Raw genomic sequence first — 27,457 nt, 5'->3', positions numbered from 1 at the left:
TGGAGAAGAGAGGTTTTACATTTTTCCTGAGGAATCAGATGACAACACATGTTCATTAGGGCTGAATCTTTTTTCATCCCGAGAATAAATAGGGCCTTTCTCCCGGGTAACCCGGTATTTCCCGCCAAAACCGGAAGTGCCATTCAAAAGCATTATAAAGTATATAAATATGTCTGCATTTGATTAAAGCTTTGATCAGCATGAAAATTCAAACCTGATGCTACCTGAGCCTGATGAGCCATATATTAAATACATTTTACGAGCCCTACATTAACAACATTTAATGTTAACGAGCCCAAGCCCAAAAAAGGCCAAATGTTTGTGACTTTATCCAATACATAGCCTATGATATAGGCTACTGCACATTACACACGACAGAAAAACATGAAAGCCCATAGATGTAACTAGCTATATGCTCTCTTGGGTAAATAAATGAATCAGTAGGCTAATCTTTTTTGAGTGTGAACTGTATTACTGTACTGTATTGTATTATACAGTATTTTATGGACAGGAATTACGCACATTGTTCAAACCAAGATAAAGCAGAAGAGAACATGCGATTCTGCTGCAACACATGCGGCCTACAAAGTTACAAGTATAGGCTAGCGAATTTTATTTCATTTTTGAAATATAATAGGGCCTATTTGTATAATTAGTAGGCTGATGCATATATATTTCCCCTAATGTTATTAGCCTACCTCTTCTTTCTCTCTATTGTTGCTTCAGCCCTTCCTCGCTTTAAACAGTTAAATGAAATACGTTTCCTTGTCCGTATCTTCATCATTCTAATGACACCCTTGAATAATATAGGACTAGAATTAGATGCAGAATGCTTAGACTTCTCTTCACAAAGATTGATTGAATGGTTATGGGTCTGAATAAATAACTGCTATAACCTATCCCCCATCTCGCGTTCACTCTTCCTTCAAACTACCGGTGAGTTCTATTGACTTCTGTATTTACAAAGACAGCCGTTGGAACCAAAAATCTAAAATGTGGACTCATAAGACCAAAAGACAGATTTCCACCGGTCTAATGTCAATTGCTTGTGTTTCTTGGCCCAAGCAAGTCTCTTCTTCTTATTGGGGTCCTTTAGTAGTGATTTCTTCGCAGCAATTCGACCATGAAGGCCTGTTTCACGCAGTCTCCTCTGAACAGTTGATGTTGAGATGTGTCTGTTACTTGAACTCTGTGAAGCATTTATTTGGGCTGCAATTTCTGAGGCTGGTAACTCTAATTAACTTCCTTTCCTGTGGCGGTCCTCATGAAAGCCAGTTCATCATAGTGCTTGATAGTTTTTGCGACTGCACTTGAAGCAACTTTTAAAATTCTTGACATTTTCCGCATTGACTGAACTTCATGTCTTAAAGTAATGATGGACTGTCGTTTTTCTTTGCTTATTTGAGTTGTTCTTGCCATAATATGGACTTGGTCTGTCTTCTGTATACCGCCCTACCTTGTCACAACACAACGTTTGGCTCAAACGCTTTAAGAAGGAAATAAATCCAGCAAATTAACTATTAACAAGGCACACCTGTTAATTGAAATGCATTCCATGTGACTATCTCATGAAGCTGGTTGAGAGAATGCCAAGAGTGTGCAAAGCTGTCATCAAGGCAAAGGGTGGCTACTTTGAAGAATCTCAAATATAAACTATATTTTGATTTGTTTAACACTTTTTTGGTTACTACATGATTCCATGTGTGTTATTTCATAGTTTTGATGTCTTCACTATTATTCTACAATGTAGAACATAGTACAACAATACAGAAAAACCATTGAATGAGTAGGTGTGTCTAAACTTTTGACTGGTACTGTATGTCATTGAACAACAGTTTGATATTTCAACTCAACTGACTGTTTTAATAGCTATGGGTAAATGTTACTGTATAATTTTGTTGGCATGTTCAATGTCTTCATGATCACAATTCTAGTGAGGTTGTGAGGTCAGTGCAAATTATTGCAGTACTGTATTGTATCACGGGAGCGAGCAAGATTACTTTCGTAAACTAGCCCAAGCTACACAGTCTGCACATTTAGCAGTGCTGGGGATGGTGTAAGACGGATGGATGCTTTTGCTACGTATACTTCCTGCCACCCATTCAACGCCCTCAGCTTGTGCTGGCAAAGAGGGGAGAGGTGTGCTGCAAGCTGGTTGGGAGAAGCGGTCGACGTTGAGTAGCCAGACAGATATTCAGCAATGTAAAGGCTGCAACCAGTCAGTGGAACTCTGGATAGCTTTTTCATATACATAGCTTTAACCATGTCGTCAGCTTGCGAGGGAATAGCTTTTTTCTGAAACAACTACTTGAAGGCTAGACTAAACTAGCTAAAAAGTGACTAGTTACAGTAAGTTAGCTATTTTAATTGGTTCATAGCTTAGCTAGCTGCAAGCTAATCTTCGACAAAAAGCTAGCTGGCTATTGTGAACTTCATGACCAACCTAAGGACTCTCGTCTGATGAAGCACATCGCAGGAGTTACTTTTCCAGCTCTAAAACGTAGCAAGACTCCACTGGAGAAGGACGCAAAAATGAAGAAACAGTTCAATCGGATGAAACAACTCGCCAACCAAACAGTTGGCAGGCAAGTAATGTTGGCTGTTGTTAAATTTAGCTAGCTAACGTTAGCTAGTTTTGTCTTTATTGCGGCGTTGGGGGTAGGGATGTTGCCCTGATTTTCTATGGCGTTCATATGCCGTATTGTCAATTCAGTTGGCTAGAAAATAAATGTTTTGTATCAATAACTGGTCATGTCAAGGCTAAAGTTAACGTGAATGTTGTCCCATTTAATTTGGAGCTTTGTTCATCGAGGAAAAAGTGGTGAGGTTTCCTAAACAGTTCACATCTGTTGCTTGCTATGAACGGTTTGTGCCATGGCTGGAAGTCTAAGCATGTTGTTTCATGGTGAATTTAGCATCACATCTATTCGCCAGCATGCATACCGCACATTTACATAGGTAACGGCCAGATTTGCACATCTACTACTGAGCTAAAGACATTTGACAGCTGTTATCCAAAGACTGTGACGACGTTCTACTTCACGTGGCCGAGCCACAAATGGCTTATGCTGGAAATGGTACAAAAAGTGCTTGCCCTGCAACAGTTTTTGTCCGCATTTAACTGACATTGACCTGGCTGGTTATTCATCCAACAATTTCATGCGGATACATTAACGTTACCTGACGCATGAAAACAATCACGTCCGGGCTGATGGAAAGGTGAAATGCCGGAACAATTTTATTAATGCAATTTGTTCGTTCGACATGGTGGGATATTTTTGTGTCGGTAAAATGTATCATGCGAGAAATGGCAGTGGAAACGCCTTCATGCCAAATATTGATATAATAACCATCATATCGAAGTAAACTTGGGAGTCACGCTATGATATGTTGTGTGGTCCTCCCACTATGACTCGGGAAAGCATGCAGGTTATTAGGCTACAGATGAAGTAAATGGTGAACTTCACAGGGTGGTGAAAGTGCAAGGTGATGAGCTTGATGCTCCTTTCCAATAAATATCGAGGGTCTTATTCTGGTGACATGATGATCAATGCTTGGCTGCCGTTTGGCAAATACAAGTAATATCGCTGTTATCCATAATAATCTCATACTGTAGGTAGGTAGTCTACCCGCACTGTATCTGCTAGCTGTTGGCTAGAGCTCATGTACCAAGACCAGAGTGGGCACATTTGCTACTGGATATAACGCAAGATTTTGTGACAACCGTCAGCAGAGTTGAAAATGCGATAGAAAACAATGTAACGCACAGGCTTTTATCCACAAAAATGTATTTCGATGGAAACATCTCTGGTGGGAAAATGCTCATTGTTTTATGAAGATTTTAGAATATTCACATGAAAATCTGTCTGAAATTGGATGGAATCCTACCTAGTGAAGAGATTCAAGCAATGTTTTGGGATGCCAGTCCATCAGTGAGTCACCAGTCCTCCAGCTCTGTTGGCTGGCCATGTCACTTCAATGCCATGTCAGTCTAATCTGCTGAGGCAGCCAGGATGAGTGATCAAGTTCATATTAACTGATGCTAACCAAGAGATAACATCCTTGTTTACCCTGTGTGGCTCAAAAGAGCACAGGTGTGCTTGCGGTAGAAGGCCACCAGAACAGTTTCACCTCTAGTACTTATGGGGATGGGGGGGTCACTAAACGATCAAGTAATGGAGTCACGCCATGCTCTTCCATTCCACTTTCACTCAGACTAAAACTGAAACTGCCGATTCAAACAGTCTAGAGTTGCATTTGGCATGCAAAATTACACACAGTCAGCAAGATTTAATGCATTAAACAAGCTAGTGTCTAATACCTGAGATAAGTATGACACGATAGTGCTTCAATGTCTCTTCTCACTCTCAACCATAGTCTAGGGCCTCTGGCCTAATCACCAGTAATGGAACTACCCTTGAGAGAGCAGCCTTTTGAATAAGTGTAATCTTTGGGAATATCTTGTCAACGGATCACTAATTCCGTAGGCTTTTATCCATGGAGAGAGATATAGAACCTCCCTGTAACAGTATCCTTGAAAAGGAGAGGACTGCCCTGCCTTGCAGACAGTAGCTAGTAGAATACACAGCCAGTGTTGTTGTCTGGCCAGGTCCAGGTTTCCCAAAAGCATCTTAAGGCTAAGTTCATCATTAGAACCTTCATAGGAGCATCGTTTAATATCTGAGTGGTTTCCCAAAACCACCGTTATTAATGTTGCTCTCCCGCGTCACTTTATACACAAGATCTCCGCTAAACGTAGAATCACATGAGTTTTTTTGTCTCTCTCTGACCGCTGATAACTTCAGAACAAAGTTGACCACAAATACAACGTTGCCAAAGTCTTTGCAATGGTATAAACAAGCGATGTATAAAAAAGATGCTTGAAATTAAAACAGTAGGCTATAGGCCTATATTAATCATATTGAAATACATTTTAATGTTCAATTGCGTTTTATTTAGCTACTTGTAGACCACTCTAATTTGTCTCGGTATTTCATGTGTAGCCTTTCATGTGCGCAATGATGTGCCAAATCTGTGATTTAGTGAATTTTTATTAGAATAAGCCACCTCAATATTTGCAGCTATAGGTGGTAATATAATTCTAATGTTTAGTAAAGATTTGAATCGTGAAAGTTCATCCAAGAGCAGCACTCCCTTTCTTTTGATCCTATCAGTACCGGAATATTCTCTAAAGACGCACTTAGCTACCTTTCTCTCTGCATGGTGTTTTGGGAAACGCATGTTACATCTTCGGCCTCTGTAGGAAAGATGCATCCTTAAAACACCTAAATTCCATCTCTATCGGGAAACCGGGCCCTGGCCTGTTATCATTACGTGGGGCTGTAGTGTGAGGGGTGCTGCGTGGGAGTATGAATATAACTTTTAGCTATGGGCTAGGGGAGAGCCCAGCACGGGATGGTACGGAAGGTCTCCTTGGCTTCTCTGAGTGAACACATGACCAGAGATGATACACATTGCACAACACGCAACAGTTGTGGCTCTAATAGTTTTAACTAGCTTCATGTTCCTACTGCCATGATCTCTGATCTGGCAGAACATAATGGCAGGTGAAAGAACAAGTTGGAAACCTATCCAGTCCTTTCAGTGCTGATGGAGAAAAGGTGACTTGGAAAGGAAGCAATTGAAGAGTTTTGAGACACAGCCAAGATAACATCTCAGACTGGGGAATCTTGCTCTGCTCTGGTCTAAGGATCAAAAGTCACCTAGAATGCCACATGTGGAATGGAACATAGCGTTGAATTGGAATGTCCATCCGTTCTACAAACTCTAATTCTATGGGGAGAAACAATGTTCATAGGGCCTAGCTCTAATTCTAGAAAAGATCTGATCTGCAAGGCTAAGCTACTCTGTACTTCTTTCCAATTGGCATCTTTTGAATGGCAGTGTAGTTAGCATAGAGAGGCATCCAAGTTGCCATACCCAGATAATCCTGGCGTGTTTATTTGAGTGTAACCGTATCCTGAGTGCTCAGAGTATCCCCTTAATGTACCTTCAGCGCTGTGCCACTGGCTCAGGGTCAACAGACAGGACTGCTGGAAAACTAATCATTTCCTCACTGTATTTGACTAACATTAAATCAGGAGTGTGTGTGATCCAGAAAGCAGACCTGTGGGAGAGTGTAAGTACAAGTATACATGTGAGCATATGTGCGAGCTACGAGCGTGCATGTGAGCATGAATGTGTGTGTGCTTGTTGTGTGTGATAGAGAAGGGCCTTTAGCCTGTCCCTGAGTTCCTGTGATTGTGCCGGAGCAGAACACTGTGTTCAGCAGTCAGCCGCTCAGAGGAAATCTCTCCTTATTCTTCTCCAAACAGGAAATGGCCTGCCAGAGAAGTGCTGTTTCTAAGAAGAGAAAATGGGTGAAAAACACTGGCGTGATGAACGCTAGAGAAGTACCTGTGTAGAAGAGGATGTGAATCCTTGCCTACTCTTGTTTCTTGATTTTAACTCCCAAGTTCTGATGGACTTCAGACAGAACCTGGTGAGGTAACAGGTGATAAGACCGAGCCTGTTCCAGCAGAGTGGTAGAAGGATTGAGGAAAGAATCTAGCCACAGTTTGTCACAGGCAGATAGGTTGCACATCTCAGCACAGTAAGTTGTTTAACTTCTTACGGCTATGACAACAGCCAGTGTAAGTGCAGGGCGCCAAATTCAAACAAATCTCATAATTAAAATTCCTCAAACATACAAGTATTTTACACCATTATAAAGATAAAGTTGTTGTTAATCCCCCTACAGTGTCCGATATCAAATAGGCTTTACGACGAAAGTACACCATCTGATTATGTTAGGTCAGTACCTATTCACAGAAAAACAAAGAGAGGAGTCACAAAAAGCAGAAATATAGATAAAATTAATCACTAACCTTTGATGATCTTCATCAGATGACACTCATAGGACTTCATGTTACACAATACATGTATGTTTTGTTCGATAAGTTCATATTTATATCCCAAAATCTCAGTTTACATTGGCGCGTTATGTTCAGTAATGTTTTGCTTCCAAAACATCCAGTGATTTTGCAGAGAGCCACATCAATTTATAGAAATACTCATAATAAACATTGATAAAAGATACAAGTGTTATGCATGGAACTTTAGATAAACTTCTCCTTAATGCAACCGCTGTGTCAGATTTCAAAAAAGCTGTACAGAAAAAGCACACCATGCTATAATCTGAGTACAGCGCTCCGAGACCAAAACAAGCCATTCAGATACCCGCCATGTTGTGGAGTCAACAGAAGTCAGAAATAGCATTATAAATATTCAGTTACCTTTGATCTTAATCAGAATGCACTCCAAGGAATCCCAGTTCCACAATAAATGTTTGTTGTAAATAAATGTCCAAATACCTCCTTTTTGTTCGCGTGTTTAGTTCACAAATCCAAATTCACGACGCGCAGGCCAGACGAAAAGTAAAACAATTCCATTACAGTTCGTAGAAACATGTCAAACGATGTATAGAATCAATCTTTAGGATGTTTATAACATAAATCTTCAATAATGTTTCAACCAGAGAATTCCTTTGTCTTTAGAAATGCAATGGAACGCAGCTACCTCTCACCGGCGCACGCCTTACTGAGCTCATGGCATTCTGCCAGACCTCTGGTTGAAACAGCTCTTATTCTCTCCTCCTTCACAGTAGAAGCCTGAAACAAGGTTCTAAAGACTGTTGACATCTTGTGGAAGCCTTAGGAAGTGCAATCGGACCAAATTCCCACTGTATATTGGATAGGCAAAGACTTGAAAACCTACAAACCTCAGATTTCCCACTTCCTGGTTGGATTTTGTTCTCAGGTTTTTGCCTGCCATATGAGTTCTGTTATACTCACAGACATCATTCAAACAGTTTTAGAAACTTCAGTGTTTTCTATCCAAATCTACTAATAATATGCATATCTTAGCTTCTGGGCCTGAGTAGCAGGCAGTTTACTCTGGGCACCTTATTCATCCAAGCTGCTCAATACTGCCCCTCATCCATAAGAAGTTAAAACCACAACATTCTTCAGTTCCCTAGTTCTCAAAGGGTTGGGTGTCTAGGTGGTAGGTCCATGCAACACTGAAATTGACTGGTCAGAAGAAGTGGGCTCAGTAGCACAACATCTCCTTGTAAAACTGGACATAGTAAGGGTGCTGAAGATACTGCAGCACCCCCTGCAAAACCAGAATAATACAAATAAATAAATTATAAAACCTTTACAAATAAAATTTGTAGTGCTCTGAGCCTGTTCTAGTCCTGTATTAGCGGACCCCTCCCCTCGTTGCCGGAAAAAAATCGCACCACCCCACAACATTTTCCCATGGCTATGAAACCAGACAGCAATAGTATGCTACTTCACACCTGTAAGTATTCAGTTGTGCACAAGTCCTATCATTTCATCTGTGTCCAATATCCATTATGTTGTGAGCCCTGAGCTGCCAACTGTTGCTAATATAACAAACTCAACCTCCTCTCCAAACTGATTGAGTGGTGAAAAGGCCAGCAACAGCCCCTCTATTGTAGAAACCGGATAGAGTATTCATTTACCATCTCCAGCACGTTGCCATGGGGATAATTCTTAGGCTGGTGGCGGGGTGTAGCCTAACTGTTATGTTGTTCAGTGATCCAAGTAACTGTTGTTGCTATAGCTAGCTCGTTCACAAAGCTACCTCGTGGTGAGTGTAACAGTTCTACAGAGCCTGGTGTAGTCACTCGGCTCCATTCACTTTAATAGCCCAGGTCAGCTGAGAGAGGCTAAACAATTGTTTTGTTGTTGCTCCTGGGCTGGGACATTATACTAGGTCTATTTTTGTTTTTAGTGACGCAGTTTAGTTTGTCTGGATGAGCGAGTGTGGCTTTTATGTTGTTGGATATAGGCTACTGCTACTCATATTTGTTTATACACCAAATAACCATGCAAATATAATGGATTGGTGCTCCGAGTCAATAATTCCATGCAGACGCATTCCATGCACTCGAACTGTTATATAACACAGAGGCAATAAATGGGAGACAGCTAGAGGGATTCTGACCTGTGGTTTAGTAATATGTTTTAAAGTGTGTTTCTCTCTGGAGTGCTGTAGATGTGGTGAGTGATGTGAGTCTCATATGTCCCCTCTGGCCCTGGCTGCCTGCTGCTGCTAGAACCATGTATGTCCCCTCTGGCCCCCTATTAGTGCACTACTTTTGCCATTTGGAACGCAGGCCATGTCTTCTGGTTTCTGAGGTTGAATGTCCACACACTTCATGTGACCTCACCAAGCTGCTTGGCTTCAGGCACTTCTCCAGAAAACTTCTCGACTTGAATCCTCGCTGGATTTGGTTTTGGGGCTTGGCTCGCAGCCCCTTTCTCTCGTTCTCCTTCCCTTTCTGCCTCCATCTTTCTCTCTTAGCCTCCATCTCTTTCTCCTCTTTTTTTCTCTCTCGCGCTCACTTACCATGCCTCTCTCTGGGTTGTAATTGGAAGCAGCTGTCCACCACTGTCACAAGGTTACTATAGTGCACAGAGCACAGTTTTTGGAGGAGAGGAGGGACTCCGTTGAGTTTAGGGCTCCAGTTACTGACCGACTGTCTGCTGTTTAACATCTGACCTGAGAACTTTTCGCTGTACCTCAGCCTAAACCTGAGCAGTGTGACCTTAACAGTGAAACTGTACCAGGACCAGTTGGCAAGGGGAAACGTTACAAGCTACAAAACGGGTTACTTGACTTGTAGGAGGAATAGAAAGGCATGGGGGAGGGGGAGAGAGGGAATGGACTATGGAGTCTTGTGTGAAAGCACCATTTTCAACATGTTGGTCACATGCAATATCACACCGTCTCTTTGCTGAGGTATGAAATGACAGAATCCTACTCATTACTCCACATGCTTAATCAAGCCTAGGTTATGTCAATTTTGTTTTGAGACAATTTCACTTCACCATTGGCTTTGAACGGGGCACCTGGCTCACGCCCGGGAAGCAGCCCGGTTCCTAAATGAATACAGCCTGGAATCGAACCAGGGTCTGTAGTAGAGGTCGACCGATTAATCGGCATGGCAGATTTAATTAGGGTTGATTTCAAGTTTTCATAACAATGGGTAATCAGCATTTTTGGATGCCGATTACATTGCACTCCACGAGGAACTGCGTGGCAGGCTGACCACCTGTTACGCGAGTGCAGCAAGGAGCCATGGTAAGTTGCTAGCTAGCATTAAACTTATCTTATAAAAAACAATCTAAACAATCACTAGTTAACTACACATGGTTGATATTACTAGGTTAACTAGCTTGTCCTGCGTTGCATATAATCAATGCGGTGCCTGTTAATTTATCATTGAATCACAGCCTACTTCGCCAAACTGGTGATGATTTAACAAAAGCACTTCGTTGCACGAATGTACCTAACCATAAACATCAATGCCTTTCTTAAAATCAACACACAGAAGTAGATTTTTTTAAACCTGCATATTTAGTTAAAATAAATTCATGGTAGCAGGCAATATTAACTAGGGAAATTGTGTCACTTCTCTTGCGTTCATTGCACGCAGTGTCAGGGTATATGCAACAGTTTGGGCCGCATGGCTTGTTGCGAACTAATCAGAATTTGTCAGAATTTTACATAATTATGACATAACATTGAAGGTTGTGCAATGTAACAGCAATATTTAGACTTAGGGTTGCCACCCGTTAGATAAAATACGGAACGGTTCCGTATTTCACTGAAAGAATAAACATTTTGTTTTCGAAATGATATTTTCCGGATTTGACTATATTAATGACCAAAGGCTCATATTTCTGTGTGTTATTATAGTATAATTAAATCTATTATTTGATAGAGCAGTCTGACTGAGCGGTGGTAGGCAGCAGCAGGCTCGTAAGCATTCATTCAAACTTTACTGCGTTTGCCAGCAATGCTTAGCAATGCTTGAGGCACAGCGCTGTTTATGACTTCAAGCCTATCAACTCCCGAGGTTAGGCTGGCAATACTATAGTGCCTATTAGAACATCCAATAGTCAAAGGTATATGAAATACAAATGGTATAGAGCGAAATAGTCCTATAATAACTACAACCTAAAACTTCTTACCTGGGAATATTGACGACTCATGTTAAAAGGAACCACCAGCTTTCATATGTTCTGAGCAAGGGTTACAACATGATTCCATCTGTTATTTCATAGTTTTGATGTCTTCACGGTTATTCTACAATGTAGAAATTAGTAAAAATTAAGAAAAACCCTTGAATGAGTGGGTGTGTCCAAACTTTTGACTGGTACTGTATATAATATCTGTTCTTTATCTGTGGAATAAAGACAGATACAAATATTTCTGTGAAAGGCTAATATCAGCTGACAATATCGGTCAACCTATTTATCGGTCGGGCTCTAACCCCCACCATGTAAACCAATAGTGCTCAGGCTTTCATGTGGTTTTCTATACTGGGTGCCAGTCTGCTTCAACCAACTACCTGTTGTCTCACCAAGGCAACAATGTACCCTAGTTGTGTTGTATAATACATTTCAAACAGTGTGGTTGGTACACAGGCTAGTGCAGTGGTTCACATGAAGAGATGCCTGCCCATAATACCTGACCCTGTTCTTCTGCACTGTGTGGAATCTAGTCTGTCTGGAAAGGTCTCATTGTATTGACAGTGTTTGCACATACAAAATGTCTCTAATCAGTAGCTGTCAAACCTAATCTATCTCCTGTTGTATTTTCTCATCCACAGAGCAGAGAAAACAGAAGTCCTCAGCGATGACCTTCTACAGGTAAATAAATTATTACCTAGGCTACATTTTTGCATTTACTCTACCAACTCTCCCATTACGTGCTGTACAGTAAGTCAATGGAACTGCGGACTCAGCATATGTGAATACAAGAGGCTCTTAGCTTAGTTACAGATTAGAGGTTGACCGATTAATTGGAATGGCCGATTTAATTCGAGCCGATTTCAAGTTTTCATAACAATCGGAAATCGGTAATTTTAGACGCCGATTTTGCATATATATATATTTGTTTTGCACCTTTATTTAACTAGGCAAGTCAGTTAAGAACACATTCTTATTTTCAATGACGGCCTAGGAACTGTGGGTTAACTGCCTTGTTCAGGGGCAGAACGACAGATTTTTACCATGTCAGCTCAGGGATTCAGTCTTGCAACCTTACGGTTAACTAGTCCAACGCTCTAACCACCTGCCTCACGAGGAGCCCGCCTGTTACGCGAATGCAGTAAGAAGCCAATGTAATTTGCTAGCTAGCATTAAACTTATCTTATAAAAAGCAATCAATCAATCATAATCACTAGTTATAACTACACATGGTTGATGATATTACTAGTTTATCTAGCGTGTCCTGCGTTGCATATAATCGATGCAGTCCGCATTCGCGTAAAAAGGACTGTCGTTGCTCCAACGTGTACCTAACCATAAACATCAATGCCTTTCTTAAAATCAATACACAGAAGTATATATTTTTAAACCTGCATATTTAGCTAAAAGAAATCCAGGTTAGCAGGCAATATTAACCAGGTGAAATTGTCACTTCTCTTGCGTTCATTGCACGCAGAGTCAGGGTATATGCAACAGTTTGGGCCGCCTGGCTCATTGCGAACTACCGCCCCGTAGCACTCACTTCCGTCATCATGAAGTGCTTTGAGAGACTAGTCAAGGACCACATCACCTCCACCCTACCGGACACCATAGACCCACTCCAATTTGCTTACCGACACAATAGGTCCACAGACGACGCAATCGCAACCACACTGCACACTGCCCTAACCCATCTGGACAAGAGGAATACCTATGTGAGAATGCTGTTCATCGATTACAGCTCAGCATTTAACACCATAGTACCCTCCAAACTCGTCATCAAGCTCGAGACTCTGGGTCTCGACCCCGCCCTGTGCAACTGGGTCCTGGACTTCCTGACGGGCCGCCCCCAGGTGGTGAGGGTAGGTAACAACATCTCCACCCCGCTGATCCTCAACACTGGGGCCCCACAAGGGTGCGTTCTGAGCCCTCTCCTGTACTCCCTGTTCACCCACGACTGCGTGGCCATGCACGCCTCCAACTCAATCATCAAGTTTGCGGATGACACTACAGTGGTAGGCTTGATTACCAACAACGACGAGACGGCCTACAGGGAGGAGGTGAGGGCCCTCGGAGTGTGGTGTCAGGAAAATAACCTCACACTCAACGTCAACAAAACAAAGGAGATGATTGTGGACTTCAGGAAACAGCAGAGGGAGCACCCCCCTATCCACATCGACGGGTCAGTAGTGGAGAAGGTGGAAAGTTTTAAGTTCCTCGGTGTACACATCACGGACAAACTGAATTGGTCCACCCACACAGACAGCGTTGTGAAGAAGGCGCAGCAGCGCCTCTTCAACCTCAGGAGGCTGAAGAAATTCGGCTTGTCACCAAAAGCACTCACAAACTTCTACAGATGCACAATCGAGAGCATCCTGTCGGGCTGTATCACCGCCTGGTACGGCAACTGCTCCGCCCACAACCGTAAGGCTCTCCAGAGGGTAGTGAGGTCTGCAGAACGCATCACCGGGGGCAAACTACCTGCCCTCCAGGACACCTACACCACCCGATGTCACAGGAAGGCCATAAAGATCATCAAGGACAACAACCACCCAAGCCACTGCCTGTTCACCCCGCTATCATCCAGAAGGCGAGGTCAGTACAGGTGCATCAAAGCAGGGACCGAGAGACTGAAAAACAGCTTCTATCTCAAGGCCATCAGACTGTTAAACAGCCACCACTAACATTTAGCGGCCGCTGCCAACATACTGACTCAACTCCAGCCACTTTAAAAATGGGAATTGATGGAAATTATGTAAAAATGTACCACTAGCCACTTTAAACAATGCCACTTAATATAATGTTTACATACCCTACATTACCCATCTCATATGTATATGTATATACTGTACTCTATATCATCTACTGCATCTTGCCATCTTTATGTAATACATGTACCACTAGCCACTTTAAACTATGCCACTTTATGTTTACATACCCTACAGTACTCATCTCATATGTATATACCGTACTCTATACCATCTACTGCATCTTGCCTATGCCGTTCTGTACCATCACTCATTCATATATCTTTATGTACATATTCTTTATCCCTTTACACTTGTGTGTATAAGGTAGTAGTTGTGGAATTGTTAGGTTAGATTACTTGTTGTTATTACTGCATTGTCGGAACTAGAAGCACAAGCATTTCGCTACACTCGCATTAACATCTGCTAACCATGTGTATGTGACTAATAAAATTTGATTTGATTTGATTTGAACTAATTTGCCAGAATTTTACGTAATTATGACATAACATTGAAGGTTGTGCAATGTAACAGGAATATTTAGACTTATGGATGCCACCCGTTAGATAAAATACAGAATTGTTCCGTATTTCACTGAAAGAATAAACGTTTTGTTTTCGAGATGATAGTTTCCGGATTCGACCATATTAATGACCTACGGCTCGTATTTCTGTGTGTTATTATGTTATAATTAAATCTATGATTTGATAGAGCAGTCTGACTGAGCGATGGTATGCACCAGCATGCTCGTAAGCATTCATTCAAACAGCGCTTTCATGCGTTTTTCCAGCAGCTCTTCGCAATGCTTCAAGCTGGTGTAACCGATGTGAAATGGCTAGCTAGTTAGCGGGGTGCGTGCTAATAGCGTTTCAAACGTCACTCGCTCTGAGACTTGGAGTAGTTGTTCCCCTTGCTCTGCATGGGTAACGCTGCTTCGAGGGTGGCTGTTGTCGATGTGTTCCTGGTTCGAGCCCAGGTAGCGGCGAGGAGAGGGATGGAAGCTATACTGTTACACTGGCAATACTAAAGTGCCTATAAGAACATCCAATAGTCAAAGGTATATGAAATATAAATCGTATAGAGAGAAATAGTCCTATAATTGCTATAATAACTACAACCTAAAACTTCTTACCTGGGAATATTGAAGACTCGTGTTAAAAAAGGAACCACCAGCTTTCATATGTTCTCATGTTCTGAGCAAGGAACTTAAACGTTAGCTTTCTTACATGGCACATATTGCACTTTTACTTTCTTCTCCAACACTTTGTTTTTGCATTATTTAAACCAAATTGAACATGTTTCATTATTTATTTGAGGCGAAATTGATTTTATTGATGTATTATATTAAGTTAAAATAAGTGTTCCTTCATTCAGTATTGTTGTAATTGTCATTATTACAAATACATTTTAAAAAATCGTCCAATTAATTGGTTTTGGCCTTTTTTTTGGTCCTCCAATAATCGGTATCGGCGATGAAAAATCATAATCGGTCGACCTCTATTACAGATGTCATTCTTCCTCATGTTGGTAACAAAATGTAACACTCTGCCAGGAAATCTGACAATCTTTGGTACTAATAGTGCCAAAGTAATGACAATGTGTGTGTGTGTATATTCTATTCATTTCAGTTCAATTTAGTTTGATGGTCTCCTCCGGTGCTGTTCGTAGTCTGGTTCCCATGGAAATTCCCATTGAGTCTAGAGACAGCAGGTGGAGTCCCTCAGAATTCCTGTTGCTCAGTGAAGACATTCCATACACTCAACACTTTATTTCTGTCATTCCGGAATGTTATTGTTCTTTTGGTTTTCTCCACCCCATTTAAAGTCAGAGAGGGCGTGCGTGTACAGAAACAACACTATTGAAAAGAGACAGCCTCCTGCTGTTGCTTCAAGCCTACTTCTCTTTCAGTCACGTTAGATAAATAGCATGCGTTTGACTGGAGAGAAGTATACTGGAATGAAACAGTCATGGGACCCAAACACACAGCATTTGAGTGACAACTAGCATGACAGTGTTCTATTTAGAAGCAGTATGAGGCGTTTTCATGGAAGGAGTAAGTGTCTGTCCAACAGCAGTTATGAATAGCTGCTACTGAGTTGGGGACATTTTATAGTATCTGACAGTTGACTCTGTTTTCCCTCCAAGGCGTTTTGTGTGCGACCTTCCTTTAACAACCTTCCATGGCCCACTGTGACTCAGACTCCTCTGTATTCCACATGTCACATCTCTCACGCTACCATGTCAGTCTGAGAACACACTGTTGGATCTTTCTCGTGTCCCTAGAAGCACTGGAGTGTCTGGTGCTTGATCACCACTCATCGGTTTTCTGCTTCAGCCAACTCCTCTCTGCCGTGTTTGTCATTCCATATGTGTATGCTCTGGGTTAGTGGGTTTGGCATCCATGTTTGCTCTGGTTTTGCCCGCTGTAAATGTATGGCATGCATGAGATGACATGAGTAGGCTAAAGAGTGGTCAACAGCACAAACAGATGAGACGTCTAGTAGAGCTGGATGTGTAGAATTGCAGGATATGCGCTTTAAAACTAAACTTTTCTCTGCATCCCATGACAAAATGTATAATATATAGAACTGCAGGAAAAAGCTTTAAACCTTCAAAATGTTCTCTCTGCCAACGAGGGGTGTGAACAGTTGGTCATGAACTGTGCTTGTGCCCATAGAAATAGACAGGGGGGGTGTTCCCCAATGCAGGAGGGGGGGGGGGGTGTTCCCCAATGCTGGGAGTGGAGCCGGAGTGATACAGTTTGGGAACCCCTGGTTTAGGCTACTGCTGTTTTTGTTTGGACACAGACAAGCTCTCACACCCTTCTTTGGCTAAGCGTGTTGTGCGCTGTGTGCTTGTCTGGACGTGTTCTCATCAGTCCTGGCACACACACTCCTCAGTCACATTACAGTGGAGATTCCCAGCTCAGTGGATGCGTCATAGACCTAACTAGGCTCTGAGCTGATCACAGTTAGTACAACAACTTCTGTCTGTCTCTTTCACATCCTTCTGGTTTGTTTAGTCAGTGTTTCCGCTGCAGTCATTTAGCTGTGGCGCTACGCCACCGCGTAAAAATAGGTGCACTTTAAAGATGCTAGGACAGTCCACATTTGCAAACAAAATGAGTAATGAATAGAAAAGTCAGACAACCCATAGTAGAATAGTTTATCTATTTACCTAGTCTGCTTGTTGTACCTTCAGAAAGTAATCATACCCCTTGACTTATTACACATTTTGTTGTTACAGCCTGTATTCAAAATGGATTCAATAGATGTTTATTTTGTCACCTATTTACACACAGTGAAAACATATATTTTTTGCAAATGTATTGAAAATGACATGCAGAAATCTAATTTACAGAAGTATTCACACCCCTTTGCTATGACACTCCAAATTGAGCTCAGGTGCATCCAATTTCCTTTAATCATCCTTGAGACGTCAGTACAACTTGATTGGAGTCCACTTGTGGCCAATTCAATTGTTTGGACATGATTTAGAAGGATGCACACCTGTCTATGTAAGGTCCACAGTTGACAGTGCATGTCAGAGTAGAAACTATACCATGAAGTCCAAGGAACTGTCCATAGATCTCAGAGATGGAATGTTTAGAAGGCATACAACGGCTGTGCAGGTGCCTTGTTTTTCGCAGAGGGAGGGAGCTCCAGTCTCATTTTGTTCATGGTGCCATCCAGACTTGTTTTCTTTGCAAGAAACTTGTTTGCCAATGACAGTGAAGTGAAGAAATGTCTCCCAACACAAGGTTCTACAAGCCGAATCACCACATTCTCCGACACTAGCTCACCTGCTGCCCGATGTGGATATTTTCCCAGATATTGAAAGCACAATTACGCACGCTCTCACTGTGTTGTTGGGCCAGTAACCGAAAGGTTGCTGGATCGAATCCTGAGCTGACAGGGTAAAAATCTGTCGTTCTGCCCCTGAGCAAGACAGTTAACCCACTGTTCCCCAGGCGCCGAAGACGTGGATGTCAATTATGGCAGCCCCCCGCACCTCTCTGATTCCGAGGGGTTGGGTTAAATGCAGAAGACACATTTCAGTTGAATCCATTCAGTTGTACAACTGACTAGGTATCCCCCTTTCCCTTAGCCTACTCCAAGTAGGCCAGAGTAGACTGATAAGACTGCTTTGATTCAGTGGACTGAAATAATGTACATACTAGAGGTTGACCAATTATGATTTTTCAAAGCCGATAACGATTTTTTAATTTATAAAAAAAAAAAATGTTATTATTTTTAAAATGTATTTAACATTTTATTTTTTATTTTTTTAAATTAATTTTTATGTATATTAGTTTGTAATAATGACAATTACAACAATACTGAATGAACAATGAACACTTTTTTATTTTAACTTAATATAATACATAAATAAAATCAATTTAGTCTCAAATAAATAATGAAACATGTTCAATTTGTTTTAAATAATGCAAAAACTGTGTTGGAGAAGAAAGTAAAAGTGCAATATGTGCCATGTAAAAAAAGCTGATGTTTAAAACTTCTTTGGGATAGGGGGCGGTATTTTGACGTCCGGATGAATAGAGTATAATTGGTAGATTTGGATAGAAAACACTCTAAAGTTTCTATAACTGTTAAAATAATGTCTGTGAGTATAACAGAACTGAAATGGCGGGTGAAACCCCGAGGACAAACCCCCCCCCAAAAAGAAATTCATCCTACCACTGATTTCAATGACTGGCACTTTTATAAAAGGGCGAAATCGTGCCCGATTGCAGTTCCTATGGCTTCCACTAGATGTCAACAGTCTTTAGAAAGAGTTTCAGGCTGGTTTTTGGGGAAATGAGCCAGAAATTGTAGTTTTTCTAGGTGGCTCCCATTAGGGCTGTAGTGTTTCCAAGCGCGTGAATGAGAGCGCGTTCTTTGGTATTTTTCTCCGGGAAAGACAATAACAATTCTTCATCTTAAATTTTATAGTTTATTTGCGTATTAGGGTACCATAGGTTTGATTTATAAACGTTGATTGACTTGTTTGGATAAGTTTATTGGTAACATTTGGGATTCATTTTGGATGCATTTTGAAGGAGGGAAAACGAGTGGATTATTGACTGAAGCGCGCCAGCTAAACTAAGTTTTTATAGATATAAAGGAGTTTATCAAACAAAAGGACCATTTGTAATGTAACTGGTACCTTTTGGAGTGCCAACAGAAGATCTTCAAAGGTAAGGCATATATTATATCGCTATTTCTGACTTTCGTGTCGCAACTCCCTGGTTGAAAATGATATGTTATGCATTTGTGTGCTGGGCGCTGTACTCAGATAATCACATGGTTTTCTTTCGCTGTAAAGCCTTTTTGAAATCTTACACGGCGGCTGGATTAACAACAAGTTAAGCTTTATTTTGATGTATTGCACTTGGGATTTAATGAAAGTTTAATATTTATAGTAATTTAATTTGAATTTGGCGCTCTGCAATTTCACCAGATGTTGGCCAGGTGGGACGGTAGCGTCCCACTGATCCGCAATACGTTTTAAGTTCCTTGCTCAGAACAGATGAAAGCTGGTGGTTCAATATTCCCAGTTCTTCAATATTCCCAGTTAAGAAGTTTTAGGTTGTAGTTATTATAGGAATTATGACGCGTTGACTATTTCTCTCTATACCATTTGTATTTCATATACCTTTGAAAATTGGATGTTCTTATAGGCACTTTAGTATTGCCAGCCTAATCTCAGGAGTTGATAGGCATGAAGTCAAAAACAGTGCTGTGCCTCAAGTATTGCTAAGAGCTGCTGGCAAACACAGTAAAGTTTGAATGAATGCTTACGAGCCTGCTGCTGCCTACCACCGCTCAGTCAGACTGCTCTATCGAATATCGAATCATAGACTTAATTATATAATAAACACACACATACGAGCCTTTGGTCATTAATATGGTCAAATCCGGAACTATCATTTTGAAAACAAAACATTTATTCTTTCAGTGAAATACGGAACCATTCTGTATTTTGTCTAACGGATGGCATCCCTAATTCTAAATATTGCTGTTACATTGCACAACCTTCAATGTTATGTCATAATTATGTAAAATTCTGGCAAATTAGTTCGCAACGAGCCAGGCGGCCCAAACTGTTACATATACCCTGACTCTGCTTGCACTGAACGCAAGAGAAGTGACACAATTTCCCTAGTTAATATTGCCTGCTAACATGAATTTATTTTAACTAAATATGCAGATTTAAAAATATATAGTTCTGTGTACTGATTTTAAGGCATTGATGTTTATGGTTAGGTACATTTGTGCAATGAGCTTCACCCGTTTGAAGTTGAAGTTTGAAGTTGAAGTAGGCTGTGATTCGATGATAAATTAACAGGCACCGCATTGATTATATGCAACGCAGGACAAGCTAGTTAACTACACTTGGTTGATGATATTACTAGGTTAACTAGTGATTATGTGAAGATTGATTGTTTTTTTTATAAGTTTAATGCTAGCTAGCAACTTACCTTGGCTCCTTGCATCCACAAGGTCCTTTTGACCCTGCACTCGCGTGGCAGGCTCACTCACGTAACAGGTGGTCAGCCTGCCACGCAGTTTCCTCGTGGATTGCAATGTAATCGGCGTCCAAAAAGGCTGATTACCCGATTGTTATCAAAACTTGAAATCGGCCCTAATTAAATCGGCCATACCGATTTAAATCGGTCGACCTCTAACAGCTACCTCAATTACCTCGTACTCACCGGTATATAGCCATGTTATTTTTACTAGGTTTTGTTATTCACTGTGTATTTATTGCTCATGTCACTATTTATATTTATCAAATATTTATTATTCTTTAATTCTGCGTTGTTGGAAACAGACCCGAAAGTAAGCATTTCACTGTTAGTGTACACCTGTTTATGAAGAATGTGACATAACATTTTATTTGTTTTTTGTTAAGAGACTTGGGTAAGGGGTTCTTCAGGTCCACTTTCCCAGGGCCAGACCAGGCCTTAGAGTGTCTGCCTTCCTTTACCCACGGGCCCAGGGCTATTAATAGTCACCATAGTGAAGGTCAGACAGATTAGATTAATTTAAAGGGAGAGGAGAAAACACTGGCTGAGCTTAAATAGTTGATCAATACCCTCAGCATGGCGCTTAAGCACAGCACACAGAAGGGCAGCTAGCACACAGAAGGGCAGCTGACTGTTACAGTTGCCATGGACAACACTGATACTACTGTAGGATTATCCGAGTCACTGAGGGAGTTCTATTAACCTGAGCAGTGGTGTACCGGTCTATGGCCCGTGACGTGAACGGGCAAACGCGGTGAGGGAGGAGTACCCTTCTTAAATAGAACAGTAATCTGCACTGCTCAGTCATGTTGTCAACAAGGCAGCATTGTCCAGAAACATAAAACATATATTTTCCATAAAATATACACTTCATGACCAAAGGTATGTGGACACCTGCTCTTCGAACATCTCATTCCAAATTCAGGGACATTAATTTGAAGTTAGTCCCCCCTTGCTGCTATAACAGTGTCTACTCTCCTGGGAAGGCTTTCCACTAGATGTTGGGACTTGCTTCCATTCAGCCACAAGAGCATTAGTGAGGTCGGGCACTGATGTTGGGCGATTAGGCCTGGCTCGCAGTCAGCGTTTCAATTCATCACAAAGGTGTTCGATGGGGTTGAGGTCAGGGTTCTGTGAGGCCAGTCAAGTTCTCGCTTTGTGCACGGGGGTATTGTCATGCTGATACAGGAAAGGGCTTTCCCCAAACTGTTGCCACAAAGTTGGAAGCACAGAATTGTCTAGAATGTCATTGTATAATGTAGCGTTAACATTTCCCTTCACTGGAACTAAGGGGCCTAGCCTAAACCATGAAAAACAGCCCCAGACCATTATTCCTCCTCCACCAAACTTTACAAATGGCACTATACATTGAGGCAGGTAGCATTCTCGTGGCATCCGTCGGACTGCCAGATGGTGAAGCATGATTCATCACTCCAGAGAACGCATTTCCACTGCTCCAGAATCCAATGGTGGTAAGCTTTACACCACTCCAGCCGATGCTTGGCATTGCGCATGGTGATCTTAGGCTTGTTCTGCGTCCCGACAAACAGTTATTGTGCTGACGTTGCTTACAGAGGCAGTTTGGAACTCGATAGTGAGTGTTGCAACAGATCAGACGATTTTTACACACTACGCGCTTCAGAACTTGGGGGTCCCTTTCTGTGAGCTTGTGTGGCCTAACACTTTGCGGCGGAGCCGTTGTTGCTCCTAGACGTTTCCACTTCACAATAACAGCATTTACAGTTGACCGGGGCAGCTCTAGCAGGGCAGAAATTTGACCAACTGACTTGTTGGAAAGGTGGCATCCTATGACGGTGCCACGTTGAAAGTCACTGAGCTCTTCAGCAAGGTCATTCTACTGCCAATGTTTGTCTAGGGAGATGGCATGGCAGTGTGCTCGATTTTATACACCTGTCAGCAACAGGTGTGGCTGACCTAGCCGAATCCACTAATTGGAAGGGGTCTCCACATACTTTTGTGTATATATAGTGTATATGTTAGACAATTCTAACTAGTTTTCATTTGGAAGGCAGATAAAGCATCAAAAGCAATCACTTTTGCATGTGAAAACATAGAATCCCACTCCTATGCCACATGCTTAATCTCGGGGCTCCAGAGTGGCGCAGCGGTCTAAGCCACTGCATCTCAGTGCTAGAGGCTTCACTACAGACTAGTGGTCGACTGATTTATGATTTTTCAACGCCGATACCGATTATTAGAGGACCAAAAAGAGCCGATACCGATCAATTGGCCAAATTTGTATTTATTTATATATAATGACAATTACAACAATACTGAATGAACACTTATTTTAACTTAATATAATACATAAAATCTATTTAGTCTCAAATAAATAATGAAACATGCTCAATTTGGTTTAAATAATGCAAAAACAGTGTTGGAGAAGAAAGTAAAAGTGCAATATGTGCCATGTAAAAAAGCTAAGTTCCTTGCTTAGAACATATGAAAGCTGGTGGTTCAATATTCCCAGTTAAGAAGTTTTAGGTTGTAGATATTATAGGAATTATGACGCGTCAACTATTTCTCTCTATACCACTTGTATTTAATATACCTTTGACAATTGGATGTTCTAATAGGCATTTTAGTATTGCCAGCCTAATCTCAGGAGTTGAGAGGCTTGAAGTCATACAGCTCTGTGCCTCAAGTATTGCTAAGAGCTGCTGGCAAACACAGTAAAGTTTGAATGAATGCTTACGAGCCTGCTGCTGCCTACCACCGCTCAGTCAGACTGCTCTATCAAATGTCAAATCATAGACTTAATTATAATATAATAAACACAGAAATATGAGCCTTTGGTTATTAATATGGTCAAATCCGGAAACTATCATTTCGGGAAAAAACGTTTATTCTTTCAGTGAAATACGGAACCGTATTTATGTGTTCTACAATGTTGAAAATATTAAAAATAAAGAAAAACCCTTGAATGAGTAGGTGTCCAAACTTTTGACTGGTACTATATATTTAATTGTTTGAAACCTGAACATTTTAATAGATATTATGAGGCAGGTCTTACCTTGCTTCAAAGTAGCATATTAGATCAACTCTCTTCATACATTTCTAACAGATATTTTCATCTCTGTCACATGAAACCACTTGCATGTGCAGTGCCCTTTTTGCCAACTCTGTTTTCCCGCAAATTGCGTAATGGAACAAACATTCACGCGTGGCTTATTGCCTTGTGTGCATTGCTGCACTTATAATGTGAAGAAATAATAGGTTATCAACATTTTAAGCTAAACATTCTGATCTGTTGCATCAGACTCATTGCTTATAAATGTTTTTCTTATATGTAACCTAGGCCTACTGGTTGTATGAATTTGGGATCTATCGTTCCACAACTGTCCCAGAGTCTGGTTTGGAATAGGCTATTTCTTTCTCGACAAGCTGACCAATAGAATAACCTAAACTTTTCTACTATAGTAGATTGGCATAGGCTTGTGATTTTGCTGTTTGTTACTCATCTTGTTGGCTGAGGAAAAGTACATTTGGACAGTTATTCTTACATGTTCAAAGTGCACATCAGAATTCGGTAAGAAGGACGACACATTGTTGCATCATCGACTTCCATTTTCTGTTAATATGAATTGCCATATTTGAACTGTTATTTCTGTCATGAGCACCGTGGGTGGACACCCTAATCAGGTTAGGCACCCAATGCATATGGGTCCGGTAAATTTCTGAAACGTCTGTAAAATTCAAATGTTGCCTGTCAAATGTCCAGCGCCACATTTTCCTAACGGAAACCCTGGGTGCAGTGCAATATTAAGGTGTTCCAATTGTTTTGTACACTCAGTGTATGTAATTTTATTGTCAGAGTCAAATCTTTAACATTTGCCTAGGAACTCACTTGGTGAAGTCCACAGGACTTAAAAGGAATGAATTCAACAACTAGGTCTGTCACTAACAAATACAGTCATGGTTGGTAACTCTACAATTCACTCGATAATGCAAGGCAGGATCCCACAGAAATATGCAAATTAGGCTTTACACCATGCGGTGTTAAAACACTAACACTACGGGTGTTAATTTCTTACACTGAGAAAGTGTGACAGCGTCAGCACCAAGCAGTGTTAAATTAACACTGGAATGTGTGGGTCCCTATAGACACTGGAACAGTTTTAATTTTAACCCTCAGTGTTGATTCAACACTGGAACATTTGCTGTGTGTGGGAAGTCTTTGTCTCTGTGTCTAATTTAGGGGGGGGGGTTTGTCTCTCTGCGTGTAAGAATATGGTGGAAAAGGGAAACACAGTGGCACCCCTAGCTCCATAGCTCCACACACATTCCCAGGATCTCCCACTCTAGTGAGAGGAATCTCCCTTTCCTGTGCCAGGTACTAGCAGGGCCCAGTTTGAACACATGACTTTCCCCCTTAAGCCATGGGCTTGTGGAAGAGGCAGGAGACGCCCTCCACACAGTTTCTGTCATAACAGCTGTTTTGGGAATGCTAGGGGCCTCATTGAGTCGGGAAAGACGCGTGAGAGAGGTGGAAAGAGTCTCTGCACACCTCTATCTCCTCTGTCCTCTTCCAGCCAGTGTAATTCCAGAGTTCTGTGTTTAGAACACAATTGCCATGGTTTCTGTTTATCTGTTCTGACACTGTCTGTCCCCTGGCTGTTCCGTCTCTGCCCTGTTCCCATTGTTCTGTTTCTCTCTTCCCCCCCCCCCCCCACCTTTTTAAAAACAGACACACCCCATGTTCCATACTGCGCATGTTCTGTACCTAAGATGGTACAACCGACACTAGTTTTGAACTGACAATAAATGGCATAACAATGCTCAAAAGAAGCGTTGGAAATGCCATAGTTTCAGCATTTACAGTGCAGTCGGAACGTATTCAGACCCCTTGACTTTTTCCACATTTTGTTACAGCCTTATTCTAAAATGAATTAAATAATTTTTTTCCTCCACAATCTACACCCAATACCACATGACAAAGCAAAAACAGCTTTTTAGAAATGTTTGCAATTGTATTAAAAATAAAATACAAGTATTCAGACCCTATACTCAGTATTTTGTTGGAGCACCTTTGGCAGTGATTACAGCCTTGCGTCTTCTTGGGTATGACGCTACAAGCTTGGCGCACCTGTATTTGGTGAGTTTCTCCCTTCTCTGCAGTTCCTCAAGTTCTGTCAGGTTGGATGGGGCACGTCTCTGCACAACTATTTTCAGGTCTTTCCAGGGATGTTTGATCGGATTCAAGTCCGGGTTCTGGCTGGGCCACTCAGGGACACTCCTGCGTTGTCTTGGCTGTGTGCTTAGGGTTGTCCTGTTGGAAGGTGAACCTCTGCCTCAGTCTGAGGTCCTGAGCGCTCTGGATCAGGTTTCCATCAAGGATCTCTCTGTACTTTGCTCAATTCATCTTTCCCTTGATCCTGACTAGTCTCCCAGTCCCTGCCACTGAAAAACATCTCCACATTATGATGCTGCCACCACCATGCTTCACCGTAGGGATGGTGGCAGGTTTCCTCCAGATGTGACGCTTGGCATTCAGGCCAAAGAGTTTTAATCTTTGTTTCATCAGACCAGAGGATCCTGTTTCTCATGGTCTTAGAGTCCTTTAGGTGCCTTTTGGCAAACTCCAAGCGGGCTGTCATTAGCCTTTTACTGAGGAGTGGCTTACATCTGGCCACTTTACCATAAAGGCCCGATTAGTGGAGTGCTGCAGAGATGCTTGTCCGTCTGGAAGGTTCTCCCATCTCCACAGAGGAGCTCTGTCAGAATGACCATTGGGTTCTTGGTCACTTCCCTGACCAAGGCCCCTCCCCCGATTGAGCAGTTTGGCTGGCGGCCAGCTCAAGGAAGAGTATTGGTGGTTCCAAACTTCTTCCATTGAAGAATGATGGAGGCCACTGTTGTTGGACTTTCAATGCTGTAGAACATTTTTGGTACCCTTCTGCAGATCTGTCTCGGAGCTCTACGGACAATTCCTTCGACTTCATGGCTTGGTTTTTGCTCTGACATGCGCTGTCAACTGTGGGACCTTTTTATATAGACAGGTGTGTGCCTTTCCAAATCATGTCCAATCAATTGAATTTACCACAGGTGGACTCCAATCAAGTTGTTGTAGAAACATCTCAAGGATGATCAGTGGAAACAGGATGCACCGGAGCTCAATTTCGAGTCTCATAGCGAATGGTCTGAATACTTATGTAAATAAGGTATTTCTGTTTTTTTTTATTTTATACATTTGCACATTTCTTAACCTGTTTTTGCTTTGTCATTATGGGGTATTGTGGGTTGATTGACAAACATTTTTTTACATTTGTTTTTATCCATTTTAGAGCAAGGCTGTAATGTAACAAAATGTGGGAAAAGTCAAGGGGTCTGAATACTTTCCGAATGCACTGTATATCAGCTCTTCATTTGGGAGATCGACAAGGCTGGCTGTCTTTTATGGCCTAGTATGAAGTTTTTTTCTGCCCTGTCTTCAGAGTGCCTTGAAATCACAACTTCCAAGGGGAGAGCATTAATCTGCCCTTTCACTCTCCAAACAGCAGTCACAGCCCAGCTACGGTCTCCATGGAGACGCTTCGGATGAGTCATCTGTTTCATAGAGAACATTCATTCCTGTGTTGCCCCGCTGGGAGCGGCCGGTATCAATCATGCCTGACCTTTGACATCCAGCCCCGGCCACTAATCAAAACAGGCCATGTATCTGAATGGACTTCCATGAGACAGCAGTCAACAGGCAGGAATGAGGGCGATTAGAGGAATATAGTGACCTGTGGAAAGACGTCAACACCATTCATTCTACAGACAGTTATCAGAGGACCGAAAGGGCTGGGAAAGATGGCTCAGTGCAGTTATAAACTGCAGGCATAACCTTTCAACTCATTGTCCCTAACCCCGGGAACTTTTGTCTGCATTACAAAGTTCCTCCACCAACGTTCTTTTTTAAAATAAACAACGAGTTGAGTTAACTTTGCCTGTGACAGCAGCGCGGAACATATGATATTCATAACTTTTTTACACAATGAACAACAAAACGATGCATTTACAGGGGTTTACTTATTCAACACACTGCCTCTATGAAACTAGTTCCCCATGTCTATAGGCTGTAGTTGCTTTTACCACTGAGTTGTATGCTACTT

General features: G+C 41.7%; 1 protein-coding gene across 9 annotated transcripts in view; it reads left to right on the top strand.

Annotated features, from left to right (window-relative positions):
* The first annotated feature begins 2,005 nt into the window (after positions 1-2,005).
* The window catches only part of arhgap17a (Rho GTPase activating protein 17a), a 49,965-nt gene continuing 24,513 nt past the window's right edge, over positions 2,006-27,457 (top strand). For 3 of the 9 annotated variants that reach the window (XM_071409709.1, XM_071409707.1, XM_071409706.1), the window contains exons 1-2: positions 2,007-2,585; positions 11,708-11,747. In XM_071409709.1, coding sequence (XP_071265810.1) covers positions 2,461-2,585; positions 11,708-11,747 — 165 coding nt within the window. In that variant the 5' untranslated portion in view covers positions 2,007-2,460. Of the gene's footprint in view, positions 2,586-11,707; positions 11,748-27,457 lie in introns of all 9 variants that reach the window. The other 6 variants (XM_071409713.1, XM_071409712.1, XM_071409710.1 and 3 more) reach the window with 4 other exon arrangements.

Source organism: Salvelinus alpinus, chromosome 7, assembly GCF_045679555.1.
Source record: "Salvelinus alpinus chromosome 7, SLU_Salpinus.1, whole genome shotgun sequence".
NCBI classification, from domain to species: domain Eukaryota; kingdom Metazoa; phylum Chordata; class Actinopteri; order Salmoniformes; family Salmonidae; genus Salvelinus; species Salvelinus alpinus.
Note: the sequence above shows the minus strand (reverse complement) of the source record. Positions and strands in the feature narration are given on the sequence as shown.